Here is a 14,199-nt window from a genome sequence, read left to right as displayed (position 1 = left end):
CAACGTAGTTGATCTGAGATTCTCATTGCAACGATAATGATGTAATTGTCTTTGTTCCAGTGCAAAATAATTTTTACACATTTCTATAATAACTCACACAGCGTGTTCAAACATTTGGTTTATTTGTTGCCTTTTAAAAACAATGAATATTGGCAAATGCACAGAAGCGGTGAGTCTTTCAGCAGCAGCATGTGCGCATTTTGGCTGGAGCCAACTTCACATTACCACACATTTTTTTCAGCATTCAGGCCTATTTCAGTTATTTTATGTCAAGTGCATTTATTTACCATTACACTATTCAACAAATACTCGCAGCGTTTTTTGCTAGAAAAAAAAGGTGAGACATTTGTAAATCAGCGTAAAAATAAGTTTAGGGACACATGATGCTATATCTGATTCAAATTTCTTGTTGACTTGTGTTATTGATTGGGACATTCCCCCTAAACAATCCAGCACAAAATCACTTGACACTTCATTAAGTACACCCGCACGATCATTCGATACAGAAGATTGGATCTCATTAGATCGTGCAAATATACCAAATGTCACTTGAAAATGGCTGTCTTTTAAGTAGTGTCGCAATGCCAAATGGCGTTAACAGCACCCCCTACAGGTGAAACATGGCACAGCTGATGCACTATTGTAACGCTTCTATACAAGGGCTTCTAGAAAAGTGCAAATATAAATGTACAGATGATACACATGGCACAAGCACATTTTAAATACTAATAAATAGTATATGAAACAAAAAAAAAGTAGACACCAAGTTGAAATGTTGTTGGCACTGCTCACGGTAGCACCAAGACATGGCCTTCAAATGACAAGAGAAAGCAAAAGAAAACAAGCATCAAGATGGCATCCCCAGAGGAATATAACAGAATATATTATCTGGCTCTATTCAGTCGTACTTGAACTCCTCTGGGAAGTCCAACCTGTGCTGAATTGCACTTAAGAGCAAGAGCAATGATTCCTCATGAGGATTTCTATTGTTGTCGCGTTATGATACAGTACAATATGATGACGGCTTTTAAGGTTGTTTGCTTACAGTTGCTCATCTGGTGTGCATTTTACATGGCTGGTTGGGTGTTACATTGTTATCTGTGTGTGTGAGATACAACACCTGGCTAAGGCACATAAATAGTGAGCCTGGCTATGTGATTCAAATGGAAAGCACCGATTTTCTGTGCGGGTTCTGAGCTTATACTGCTGTTTCAGTATATGATTGTCATTCCCTGTTATTATTCCAATTCCAGTTGATAGAATAGATGTAAGATAATTGTTATGTGGTATTGCAGTACAAAAAGTGTTAAGACAACTGATAGTGAGAGAGATAGATCATACAGGGGAAGTCATGAAAACACAATGCTGCTGGTATGGTCAAGGAAGAAATTGCACAAATGGAGCATAGAAAAACACGATTATCACTGATTGTATTGAAAACAGTTCAAAATATATTAAGAGAAAAAAAATAATAAAATAAATGAAACTGACCTGCATGTCAACTGTTATACTTTTATATATATACTGTTCAGTATTTCCTCAAATAGTAGCCAGGGATATTTACTCAACTGCAGAATGTACCAAGAATTTCTTTGAGGTTAAGAGTTTAACCACGGAGTAGTCCTTCATTTGTCCAGGCCCATTCTCAAAACAATATTCTCTTATTTATTTGGTGAAAATATTTGAAATATACACACCACTGCAACAATTAACCAGCATTATATTGGGTCAGAATGAATGAATCAAGATTGACTAATGATTCTAAAAACTGTTAATTTAGCTCTGACGTCTGTGATGTGAAATAACCAACAATTATTTGAGGCACGGTGTATATAATAACCATTTGAGGAAGTACGGTCATATGCACCTTCCACAAACTATTAAAAACACCTCTTGGTGTAATGCAGTATAATTCTAACCGGCTGTAAACCACAACAACAATAGTAAACATTGTGTTTCTGACAGTGTCAATAAAACCTTTGTCAAGGAAGAATGTTTGATGACACCTCTTGAGCTGGATCTCATTAGACTGTGCAAGTGTACCTAACAAAGTGTCAGTATGATTCTATAACCTCCCACCAGAGAGTACCTGTCAGAAATCAAAATGCTGCGTGGACTAACACGGAACATGGCAAGGGTCATAACGGAGAGGCTCCAGATCCATCTTTGAGTGGAATTCTTCTTACGAAGGAGGGAGGTGTAGTCTGATGATCTCTTTGGACTGTGGCGGGATCCTGTCGGGAAAACGCACTGAGAACTCCACGATGAGGTCTCCGCGTTGTGAGGGGTTCTTGGGGAAAGGCAGGCCCTCCCCTCGAAGTCGCTTCACCGTCCCGGGTTTGATGATGTCATGACAGGGCAGGGAGATGAGCTGCTTTTCCAGCGTGAGGATGCTGACGGTGCAGCCGCACAAAGCCTGCGGGGCAGAGAATAGATGCTGATGAGTACTCTTGCAAGGAATGAAGTTCCAAAGTCACAATTATATTGATGACTTCATGCTTCCAAGAACAAAAAAAAAGTTGATCTTCTGTCAGTGCTTTACTAATGAGTAAGCACCAAGATCAATAAGTGTGTGAAAGAGGCCTCAAACTTTTTCGCAGAAAGAATGTGGGGCTCAGAGAGCAAGAAAAACACATGTAGTGGAAAACGTTTCTATGAGCTTGTGTGTGTGGAGGAGCTACACATTGCACAGAATCTAATTTTAGCAAGCTTCTCATAGCCAGCGCTAATGAAGAGAGGCAGGGATCGGCTGAGCTCGTAAATTGTTGGAGGGCTTGTCACACGGTCTGGGAGCCCGCACACACCAGCGCAAAGCTTCATCCCCCTCACGATGCCTGATCATCTCAAGCATCCAGTTAAACTGAATTAGTTGCTAATCAGGACTTCACACGTGTCGTAGTGAGTATCCCTCATCACATTATTGGAGTAACAAGCATGTCATTCCTGTACAACTGTTATGGACGACGGAAAAAGTTGCAAAAATGTCAAACGTGATCGTGACGTTGGTGCACGCAAATTCCACATAGGAAAGCTTGAGCCCGATAGTTTACTAATATACAAAGAAGCGCTTAATTTAGCCAAAACTAATTATTATTCTAGATTAATTGTCTTACATAAAAACAATCCTAAATATTTATTTGATACCGTAGCAATGCTAACGCAACAGCGACCAACCTCGGATAGCTCTTCCTATTCAGCTCACGATTTTATGCAATTTTTTACTCAGAAGATAGAATGTATTCGTGATGAGATTAAAGACACTGTTCTTAAAATTCCGTCGAATTCCGCGATAAATTGTGTTAATAGGGACATTAGGCCTGATAACTGTCCGATAACCTTATGTCAATTTAAAAAAATATCTCTTGAGAGCCTAACAAAATTGGTTAGTGCGGCAAAACCGACAACTTGTGTGCTCGATCCGCTTCCTGGCAAACTAATTAAAGAACTGTTTACGACCCTAGGACCGTCTGTTTTAAATATAATTAATCTATCACTTACCACGGGTGTAGTACCAGCAGCTTTTAGGACCGCCGTTATCCGACCGTTACTTAAGCAACCAAACCTTGACCCAGAGAGTCTCATCAACTATAGGCCGGTTTCAAATCTTCCGTTTATTGCAAAAATTCTTGAAAAAGTCGTAGCGCAACAACTTAATGAATATATGACTGTTAATAATCAATTTGAACCTTTCCAATCGGGTTTTAGAGCCGACCACTCTACTGAGACGGCCCTTGCTAAAGTTACTAATGATCTTCTCATAGCTATGGACGCCGACACCTCATCAATATTACTCTTACTCGATCTTAGTGCCGCTTTTGATACCGTTGATCATAACATATTATTAAAACGCCTTGAAACGTGTGTTGGCATTTCAGGTTCAGCGCTTTCTTGGTTTAATTCGTATCTGTCGGAGAGGACGCACCGTGTAATTCATGGCAATACGACTTCGGATCTTTGTAAGATCATATGTGGAGTTCCGCAGGGATCGGTACTTGGACCTCTATTGTTTAGCATCTATATGCTACCGCTTGGTGATATTATACGGAAATATAACATTAGTTTTCACTGTTACGCTGATGATACGCAATTATACATGCCGTTGGATATAACGAATCCCCGCGACTGCTATAAATTAGAGGCGTGCCTTGCCGAAATTAAACAATGGATGTCTTTCAATTTTTTGCGTCTTAACTCAGATAAAACCGAGATGCTCATCATTGGACCAGCGCGTCATCGGTACCTTTTCAAAGACACCACTCTGAATATCGATAAATGTAATATTATCCAAAAGGATTCAACAAAAAATCTCGGTGTTATATTTGACGCAACTATGTCTTTTCAAATGCACATTAAAAATATTACTCGAACTGCGTTTTTTCATCTGCGTAACATTGCTAAAATTCGCCCAATTCTATCAACGTGTGACGCGGAAATCTTAATCCATGCGTTTGTTACATCTCGCCTCGACTATTGTAACGCTTTGCTCTCGGGTCTCCCCATGTCGAGTATTAAAAGTCTGCAGTTAGTTCAAAATGCAGCAGCTAGACTCTTAACTAAGACGAGAAAGTTTGATCATATTACCCCGATATTAGCCAATTTGCATTGGCTTCCGGTCCACTTGAGATGTGATTTTAAAGTTCTGCTACTTACTTTTAAAATATTGCACGGCTTAGCACCTTCTTATCTCGTTGACCTCGTGGTACCATATGTTCCGTCCCGAAACCTTCGCTCACAAAATGCTGGTCTTTTAGTGATCCCGCGAGCCAAAAAGAAGTCCGCAGGTTCTAGAGCGTTCTCTATTCGGGCACCAATGCTTTGGAATGCACTTCCCTCAGATATTAGAGGCGCCACCTCAGTAGAAATGTTCAAAACACTATTAAAGACGCATTTATACTCTTGTGCATTTAGCTGAAATATTTGTTGGCCTGTTTACTGCCGCTTTTTTTTTCTTTTGTTTTCTTTTCTGCCCCCTTTTCCCCCGGCTGGGGGATTAGGTGACGGTGACCCACTAGGAAGTTTAAGGCATTGACCAACTGGGCATGCACCTGTTCCAGTGATGTCGTCTTCCTGCAGCGCGACATTTGATCAATTTATTTATATACTTTAGCATCTAATTTAATTATTTGTTGGCCTGTTTACTGCCGCTTCTTCTCTTTTCTGCCCCCTCCTTCCCCTGCTTGGGAATTAGGTGATGGGGACATGCTTTGAAGATTACGGCACTGACGAACCGGGAAGGGACCTGCTCTGCCGAAGTCGTCTTCATGCAGCGCCTTTTCTGATTTCCTTATATTTCAGCACTTCATTGAACTACTTGTTGGCCTGTTTGCTATTTCTGTTCTTTCTTTTCTGTTCCCAATTCCCCGAATTAGGTGATGGCGATTCACTTGGAAGTGGCTGTACTGAATTTACACCAACTGACCGGTACAAGATCGAAGGCTCATCTTCGGATATGCTGCCATGGATATTACGGCCCTGGATGAGGACCCACTCCACTGAAGTCATCTTCCTGCAGCACTTCATTCAATTGACTCTTATATTATCTCATCTATTATTGCATAGCATCATTGTATGTGCCAAATGTTGCCCAGTTGGCATCCATTGCAGCCTGGTCATCCTGGAAGGGGGATTCCCCCATCTGTGGTCCCTTCTCAAGGTTTCTCACTTTTCCCCTAATGAGGTTTTGTGAGTTTTTCCTTGCCCTCCTGGGGGTTAAGATCGGGGATGTCGATTGTGGCTATGTAAAGCCCTTTGAGACTGTCTGTGATTAAGGGCTATACAAATAAAATTGACTTGACTTGAATCTGAATCTTGATTTTTTTCCAACAGTAAGGCAGACGAGCTAACACAACTTAAATGTAGCAAAAGTAAATGAGAAAGTTGAAATTAAATTGAAAAATAAATATAGCTCATATACATTCTGTCACAAATATTTAAATAATGGGCAGAGATTTTAAAGCTCTAAACCAAAAATCTCAAACAAAAAGGTTTGTCATGATCTGTATTTGTTGCTTTTGATTTAGTATTTAGTTTCATTTTTTTCTTTGTTTAGTGTTTGTCTTGTGCTCTGATTGTGTTCAGCTGTGCTTGTCGGCTCACTCCCGAGTGTGAACCAATCAGCTCCCTCCAACCCTTTGTTTCTTGTCCAGGTGCTCCTCGTTGTCTTTGTCTTTGTCTCGTTACTGTGTTTGTATTTAGTTCCCTGGTTCTTGTCGGTCCAATGTTGCTGTCGCTGTTCTTGTTGTTGTCGTCCCGGTCAGTTGCGATTCATGTCAAGGTGTCCGGTCTCCTATTAATTGTCTGATGTCTGGTTCTCCGGGTTTTTCAGTTTTTTCAGTCATAGTCATAGTATTTAGTTCTTTTCTAGTCCTTGTTTTGTTGATCCTTATTTTGCTTTTTTTAATCTTTTCATTGCTCCCAGTGCCTTGCTTTCCTTTTTATTTTTCAATTAAACACCATTGAAGTTACCTAATCCTCCCTTCCCTGCGTTTGGGTCCTCCTCAACCTCCACCTCAACGTGACAGTGTACAAATTTACATCTCGGGTGTTTTCATCCAAGGCAACCAGACATTGATGTAATGTTATGATGTAAGAGTGATTTAGGCAATACTGACACTTGCTTAAGCTCTAAATTGAACCAGTCGCTGTCATGACACTCACTCCATGTGATTCTGCTTTAAGGGGATTTTAATGTCTCGTCTGGTGGGAATTTTTACCACCAGGTTCAGACTTGTGAACTTGTGTGAAGGTTCAGTTCAGCAGAGCAGCCGGTCTCCAAAGATGACATCAGATGCCCCCCCCCACACACACAATGCTGCAGTAAAGTGAGTGTGTGATTGCGACGGGCAGGACTGGGCAGCTCATCCTCTTGCAATGTACACATTGGTTTCTATGACACATCGGACATCAAGTGTAAAAGCCAAATCAGTTTGTCCTGAGAGCATAACACGATCATATACATTGTCTATACATCGAAACCCTTTATTGTTCCTTAATTATCCTCAATCTACCACTAAGTATTCTATTTGGAAGTTCATATGGTGCAAAAATTCAAATCAGTACGTTTTGGCACTTGAGTATTCTTTATTCTCAGTTGCCTCAGTTAACCACCTGAAATGTTTGAAGCACAACAGTCACATTCTACCTGATTTATACACATCTGTCCGTCTCTATCCTGCTGACCTTTGGCACAATGAGATTTTTTTCCATAGTAAAATATGTGCCCTGGCTCAATAAAGGTTGGTGAATATAGCTTTCCACAACCTCCTTTACTCACCACATTCTATTCCATTTTACTGCAGGGCATCTTTACATTTCCAATTTTAATGCCAGTCATCAAAAACTTGTTTATGTGCGTGTGTGTGTATGTGTATATATGTTCTTCAAAATTTAAATACTCACCTTTTCTCTCTTTTACAACACTCTTTGTAGTAGATTGAGCATATGAGAAATTGCTTTGACCAATCACAAACCGCTTGTAATGTAGTTGACGGCTAACGACGTTGACGGTTCTCCTCGTTAGGATTCCCATTAATGGCAGTTGCCATGGACGGCGTTCAAAGAGTAAATACGCAGCTTGCTGCTTGTGTTGTACATGACAGCATTTAGCATATCAGAGGGAAAGATTAGAAGAAGAGCTTGTTTTTTGCTTTGGATACTGAATGATTTGACCCACTTGCCTAATATTCCAGCTCCAGCTGAAAGACATTACAATTTGTGTAGTTCACACTCTAATAAGTCCAAGTCGTGCTGCACTCCGCGACCTCGTGGGTGCTCTTAATTAAATGTGCTGCTCGTCACAGTCATATCAGCCTGGTGCACACCACAGTCATTAACATATTGGACGACAAAATATGTTTATATACACACAGCGGCTGCCTGAATGCATGTTTACATCAGCCCTCTGCATCTTCCTATGGCGTTGACTGCTTCGAGTTACACAGCTGACTGAGCAAGAGAAGCGAGGCGGCTCCGCACCAGTCAAACAAGGACACCACATTCACCACAATACTGTGGCAGAGGATCCCTCAAGGCTGCGTTAAGACACACTCGAGCACACACAAAAACACACACGTAGTCACTCACTCGTCAAAAATGATTTTTGATGACTAATCACTTAGTTACACCTTTTCTGCCCAGGTTGGAGTGGAAAAAAAAAGGGATCTAAAAATACACTCACTGTCCAGGATGTCATTTTGCCTTAACGGTTTTGATTGACAACCTTTTTATTCAACAATACAGCGAATCCTTGCTATTGGCGGAGGTTACGGACCAAGTCTTTGATGCCAACAGCAAAAACAATCGGTGACCCCGTGTAGAATTGCCCATATTATTCATTTCAACGCTCAATATACCCAAAACTATGATCCTATAATACTTGATCATCATCACTCATCTTACATTACCATAAAGGGACAAATAGATTAAAGATGATTTGGATTTTTGTAAAAAAAAAAAAAAAAAAAAAAAAAGAAAAAGCAGCTTTACAAATCACAAAAGTACGATACTTTTTTTGGGCCATTGTTATTACACTTTGACTCAGTGATACATGGCTGGAATATTTACCATGCAAAGAAATCTTGGCGCTCTATTTTCGTGCTCAGTGCAAGTCATTTTTGCAGACGCATGAAGCTTGACTTAGTTAAAAACTGGTATTTTGCGCCGTTGTGGGCATGAACACAGCCGACTTGATATGCCGCCAACCGAAGCGGCATCTCTCAGTCCCTTTAAAATTGAAAAGCGCAGTCCTTGATACGGCGGAAACCTAAACTGATTTGCTGGAGTCCATGAAGAATGTCAAGGTGCGCAAAGCAGACATCCAAGTGAGGACGATATATAGTTGGCTAGGGCGATCACAGATTTGTAAAGTAGGCATTTGGAGACTCCCTTACATCCAGATCATTCATATCCATGTGTGAGCAACCCCCATTTACCACCCTGCTTTCTCAATCATCAACCTCACAAGGAGTCTTGGCTGTCTGCTGGACCTCTACTAAAAGCTTCCATTATGCTGCTGTTTGCTGTCAGCTGGTTTCCAACGCTAGCTACTCTTCCGCTAACTGGGCACCTCAGAAGACGTTTGAGAGAAATCCTGGGGTGTTGCAGAATGAACACGGATCATTTTAGCATAAAATGAAGAGTCTTCTTCGATGTAGGATCATAACTGAGATTGATAAGTAAATCACAAAAGGAAGAAAGGAGATAGAACTGAGTGACTTACCTCCTTGAGGCTGATCTTGCAGTTGTAAATGATATTGGAACCGTCTCTTCTGAAGTGGGCGTGGCCCTTGTCTTTGAGCACAAAGGCAATGTCCGCAGGAATATTCTCAGGGGTCTGGTCGCCCTCTTTGGGGAAGGTGATCTTGGTGCCCTCCTTCCAGCCCTTCTTGATCACAATGTTGAGAATCTTGTCCTCGGTCCTCAAGCTCCTCCCGTCTGGGTTCAGCCTGCGGCGTGTGATCTTCATGCGCTTGGTGCAGCCGTGGAAAATCTCCTCCAGTGAGACCTTCAGCTCGTGGACCACCGGCGGGTCTTGCTGCTTTCGAGCTCCCCCCAAGCTCTCCGAAGGCTCAGCCCTCCTTCTTCGGCCCTCTCCTGGGAAGCCATTTTTCATCCCTCCTACAAAGCCGAACTGCCTCCCGAAGTGGGCAAAGTGGTCATCTTCCTCTACGTCCACTTCCTGCTCGGCGTCGTTGCCGTGGTCGTTGTGGAAGGAGAAACCATTTGCGCGGCCGTGGCTGCGGTTTGCACTAAAAAACATATCAAAGGGATTGGAGCCACCGAAAAAGGAAGCAAAGGTGGCATGGGGGTCTCCATGGAAGGTGTAGTGGTGGGTTGTGGTACCAGGGGCACCGGACGAGCTGTTGCCTCCTGCCTTGAAACCTGTGACGATGACAGAAAATACAGGTAAATGACCCATTGGTAATCTTCTTTATAAAATGCCAATGCAATGCTTTGCTACACAGTGTTGTCAAAGCATTGAATAGATACTTTATAGCTTCGTGTAAACATGCAGAACTGCATTTTCTATCTTCAAGACCAACTAGTGGCAGTGGAACCCGCTGGCAACAACTTATATCACATAAATGCTCTCTTTCTCATTTGGACACACACTATGCTCGTGTGACTGACAAGTGACCACTTGCTTCTCCTTGATGTGCAAGAGATAGAAGACATTTCCATTGTTTTATGTATCGTTCCAATATTGCAATAATAAAATTAGCGATTCCTTGTGCTAATACAAGGTCTAGACAAGGGACATTGTCCAAAATAGAAGAGTGTTTTTAGCTTGTATACAATACTTGGCAACTCCATCCCTAAAGACACAAGTTACACACTCACACTCACACACACACACACACACACACTTAGCCTGACACAAAACACCCACAGATGCAAACTCCAGCAGTCACTGCTATTCATATCTCATCTATCTTAGCCACGTGTCTGCAAGCTTAGTGAGTGACACCCTCAAAAGTCCAGCACCCGTGTCGAAGATGCTAAGTTGGTTCATGAGCTATTTCAATAACTATACTCACAGGTCACAACATTAGGTACACTGTAAAAAGACTCAATCAAAGAACTTTATTCATCTCCCTCAAAGTCTTTTTTTAATTTATTTATTTAATAATGTGTTAAATACCTTTTGTCTCTGCAACAATTACACAATTGTATCTGACAAGGCTTTATTTGGGCAGCCTGAAAGTTTTCCTCCACTTACCTTCCTCCCCGAGCTGGTCATAGACAAGTCTTTTTTTGGGGTCACTGAGCACCTCGTAGGCCTCAGCGATCTCTTTGAACTTCTCCTCTGCATTGGCCTCGGTGTTCTTGTCAGGGTGGAAGCGCAGGGCCATGCGCCGATAGGCCTTCTTGATCTCCTCCTCGTTGGAGCCCTTGGGGATGCCCAGGATCTTGTAGTAGTCTTTCCCCATGGCTGCCCGCACTTAGTAGCCCTTCTTTCACTCACGCTGTGGCTGTAAAGGTGCAGACACAATTGTCACGGTCTTAAATCCAGGGACGAATCCATTATTTTTTTCCTCCCGGTACTAAAAGGCACACTGACCGATACATAGGCGATCTGAGAGAATAACTTTTGAATATATTTTAGAATATCAAAAAAAATTCTAGAGGGGCTTAACTGGGCTTAAACATATTTCTGATGGCGCAATAGCACCCCCTCGCTCTGGTGCTGCTTCATCCCTGCTTATTTGTAACCCCTGCTACATAGGGCGTCAAACTCAATTCCGTGAAAGGGCTGCATTGTAGTTATTGTTTCCTTCAGAGAGCCGTTATGACAGTGAATATATGTGTTATCACCTTACGTTGTCACATACACACAGCAAATTGATGGAAATACAGTCAGTAATTGTTTGTTCAACAATTCTTCAATTTATTTTAAAAGGGGAGGATTGGTAACAAATAAATGGCAATATCTAATATCTCAATGTTGTTTAAAGTGAAAAAATGCGCTAGAAAAAGGAAGTTGACGCGCATGATTTGCTCTTCACGGGGCACATAAAATGAGTTCACGGGCCAGATCTGGCCCCCGGACCTTGAGTTTGACACCAATTATATAGGAATGAACCACATGTGTGCGCTAACTCAAATGAGTGAATATGGCACAATAATTCATTAACTGATTCCAAGAAAAAAATGCATTGATGTGTGGATTTTGATTGTTTTGTTTAAAAGATTCTTAAGGATCAATGTGTCAAGGTCAAAGTTTACGGCAAAGCTGTCTGAAGGGATGTCATGAAACTATTGAATGATCTCTAAACATGAATCCCCTCAAAAAATAGATGATTTCACATTTTGTATTTGCTAGTCCCCAAATTTGTTGCACATTTATAGATTGCTCCTCCAATTGGCAAATTTTGTTCTTCACAAGGTAGGAGCTACGCCAAATAAAAATGTTTTCTTTTCCACACCTTTAAACATTTCTCGTTAGACTTGGTGGTTTTCAGATATTTGAGTAAGAATTTTCTAAGCCCCTCCCTCATATGTCTTTACAAGGTGAATATGTGGAGCTACTCGCTCAGAAAATGTTCAGCCACGAGTTCAATCCAGGTCTCTCCTCCAAGTCAACAGTGGACAGAGCCGACCTTAATAGTGTTGCCATGGTGATGCTGATTTATTGTTACTGAAGTGAGGTGTAATAGACTAGGAATCCCCAATCACCTGCTTTGTCAAACGGCTTCTCCTAACCTGCTCTGCATCCACAGCACATGAATGATTGTGGTACATAATAGCAAATATACACAATGTGTGTGACTGTATAGCAGCTATCGTCTACACTCTACAGCTTTACAGTCCGATGCAGTGAGCACCAAGAGCAAAAACCGGCTGGTAAAATACAATAGGTAGATACAATACTACGCGGAAATGGCCGTTACAATGTAACATATGTATTATTTTCATTTATTTATTTATTTTTTGGTTGGGGGGACCCGTAATGCAGCACTCATTATTGTAAACGACCTATAATGCGGGGATGAAACATTCAAACACACAAAATATGGCTGTTAAATGAAAGCGAATAAAACGACGATATATTGAAGTCGTACCGAAAAGAGACGAGGTTGTGGGTGTTCACATCACCATGCTTCGGCTTCCCCGGCTTCTCCTCGCGCTCCAGCCCGGTTCTGTGTTGTTCTTTTCCGGTGTGTGGAGTGCCCGAACCGCCGGTTCCGTCTCCAGTGACGTCAGGAGAGAAAATATCGTGTGAGCCGAGTTGAGTGGAAGACCTCGACACACACCCACGACACCGGTGATTTGTTTTAAAATAACTCTCTCACCGAGTGATGAATCTGGAGTCAACCCCCACAGCTATCTGACGTGCCCTCCCTGAAATAAAACACCCCCAAGCGTTGAAAAAGCCGCTTGAATACGATTTTGTATTATCAATTTCACTGAGTCACTTCCTTTAACCTTGTCTTTCTTGTGAGTCCAAATCCAGCTTCTGATTTTGTATAAAAATGTGCTCTCAACTATGTATGAGCCAGCCCATCCCTCAAACAGATTCAGCCCACAACGCGTGTGTGTGAGTGTGCGGGTATAAGGGGATTTCAGGGACATAATTAAGTATTCTCGCTCGCTCTCTCGCTCTCTCTCTCTCTCTCTCTCTCTCTCTCTCTCTCTCTCACAGGACCCACACGCACACGCACACGCACACACGCACCCCCCCCACACACAGCACTGAAACGTTTTTGTTCATCTTTTTGCTCCCAGGCACTACTGAAACACACGAATTTGATTTTCATTACAGAAGTCTAAGAGGGTTTCAGTGGAAGGTTTGCAACAAGTCCAGTCATTGGTAACATTCTAAAACAGGAAAGCCAGATTAGACTGACAGAAAACATTTATACATTGTTGTCTCCCTTCTTCAAAAACTGTGGACAGAAGAAACAACATGTATTTGTATTGAATGAATGGAAGAGACTACGGAAGAAAAAAAAGGAACAGCACATCCAATGCATACCACATCACGGTGAAGGCAACGTTATGTTAAGGGTATGCATGGAATTGTGGAACATGCTCATTGCTGTTTCTTGATGATCAAACTATTTCCGCTTATGTTTGTGCTTAAGTGTCAAGAGGTAACAAATAATAATGTGAGTATAAACACATATAGAGTAGTGGTACTGTATATGATGTGATGCAGATCAACACGCAGCCCACTGTTTTCTAAAAATGAACTTAGAATGGAACACCGGTGGAGGTCTGAGTCATTACTGGTGACTTTTAAGTGTTAAGTGCACAAAAAGGCGCTCTCAGCAGGGCAAAATGAACTGATGGGTCATTTTGAGAGAAGAGCAGGCTTGAGTCATCGGGCACACTTCACCTGTTGGTCTGTCTGACTGACACACACACACACACACACACATGCACGCACTCACCCACCCAGTGTATGCAAGAGATTCGTGAGGGGCATTCTTTCAAACTTCTGACAAATGACATCTGATGTCCAGTGCCAAAGCACAAATTCTGATGTGTTATTGACCCCATGACCGCTTGGTATCAAGCAATAACAAAACAGTAATCTTTGATGGCGATTCTGCATTTAAACAATGACGTGACTTGGCAATTTTGTCACGCAGTGAGATAACGCTACAGGGGGCTGAAGTTAAGAATACAAATGCAAAAAGGTAGTTTGTACTTTCATCCTGAGAACACAGGTCCATTTGTTAAGGTTCAAAGGGTAAC

The 14,199-nt window shown here is 41.8% G+C and overlaps 1 protein-coding gene across 1 annotated transcript; it reads right to left on the bottom strand.

The window, feature by feature from the left end:
• Positions 1-105: 105 nt before the first annotated feature.
• On the bottom strand, positions 106-13,024 carry dnajb5 (DnaJ heat shock protein family (Hsp40) member B5). The gene is made up of 5 exons (XM_088297044.1): positions 12,792-13,024; positions 12,561-12,687; positions 10,718-10,970; positions 9,218-9,879; positions 106-2,416 (listed from the first exon to the last, which is right to left on the bottom strand). The coding sequence occupies exons 3-5, from the start codon at positions 10,926-10,928 to the stop codon at positions 2,183-2,185; spliced, it is 1,107 nt and encodes a 368-aa protein (XP_088153170.1). The 5' UTR covers positions 10,929-10,970; positions 12,561-12,687; positions 12,792-13,024; the 3' UTR covers positions 106-2,182.
• Positions 13,025-14,199: the final 1,175 nt, after the last annotated feature.

Source organism: Idiotropiscis lumnitzeri, chromosome 1 (genome assembly GCF_059441095.1).
Source record: "Idiotropiscis lumnitzeri isolate Australia: NSW breed Sydney's pygmy pipehorse chromosome 1, RoL_Ilum_1.0, whole genome shotgun sequence".
Taxonomy (NCBI): Eukaryota; Metazoa; Chordata; class Actinopteri; order Syngnathiformes; family Syngnathidae; genus Idiotropiscis; species Idiotropiscis lumnitzeri.
Note: the sequence above shows the minus strand (reverse complement) of the source record. Positions and strands in the feature narration are given on the sequence as shown.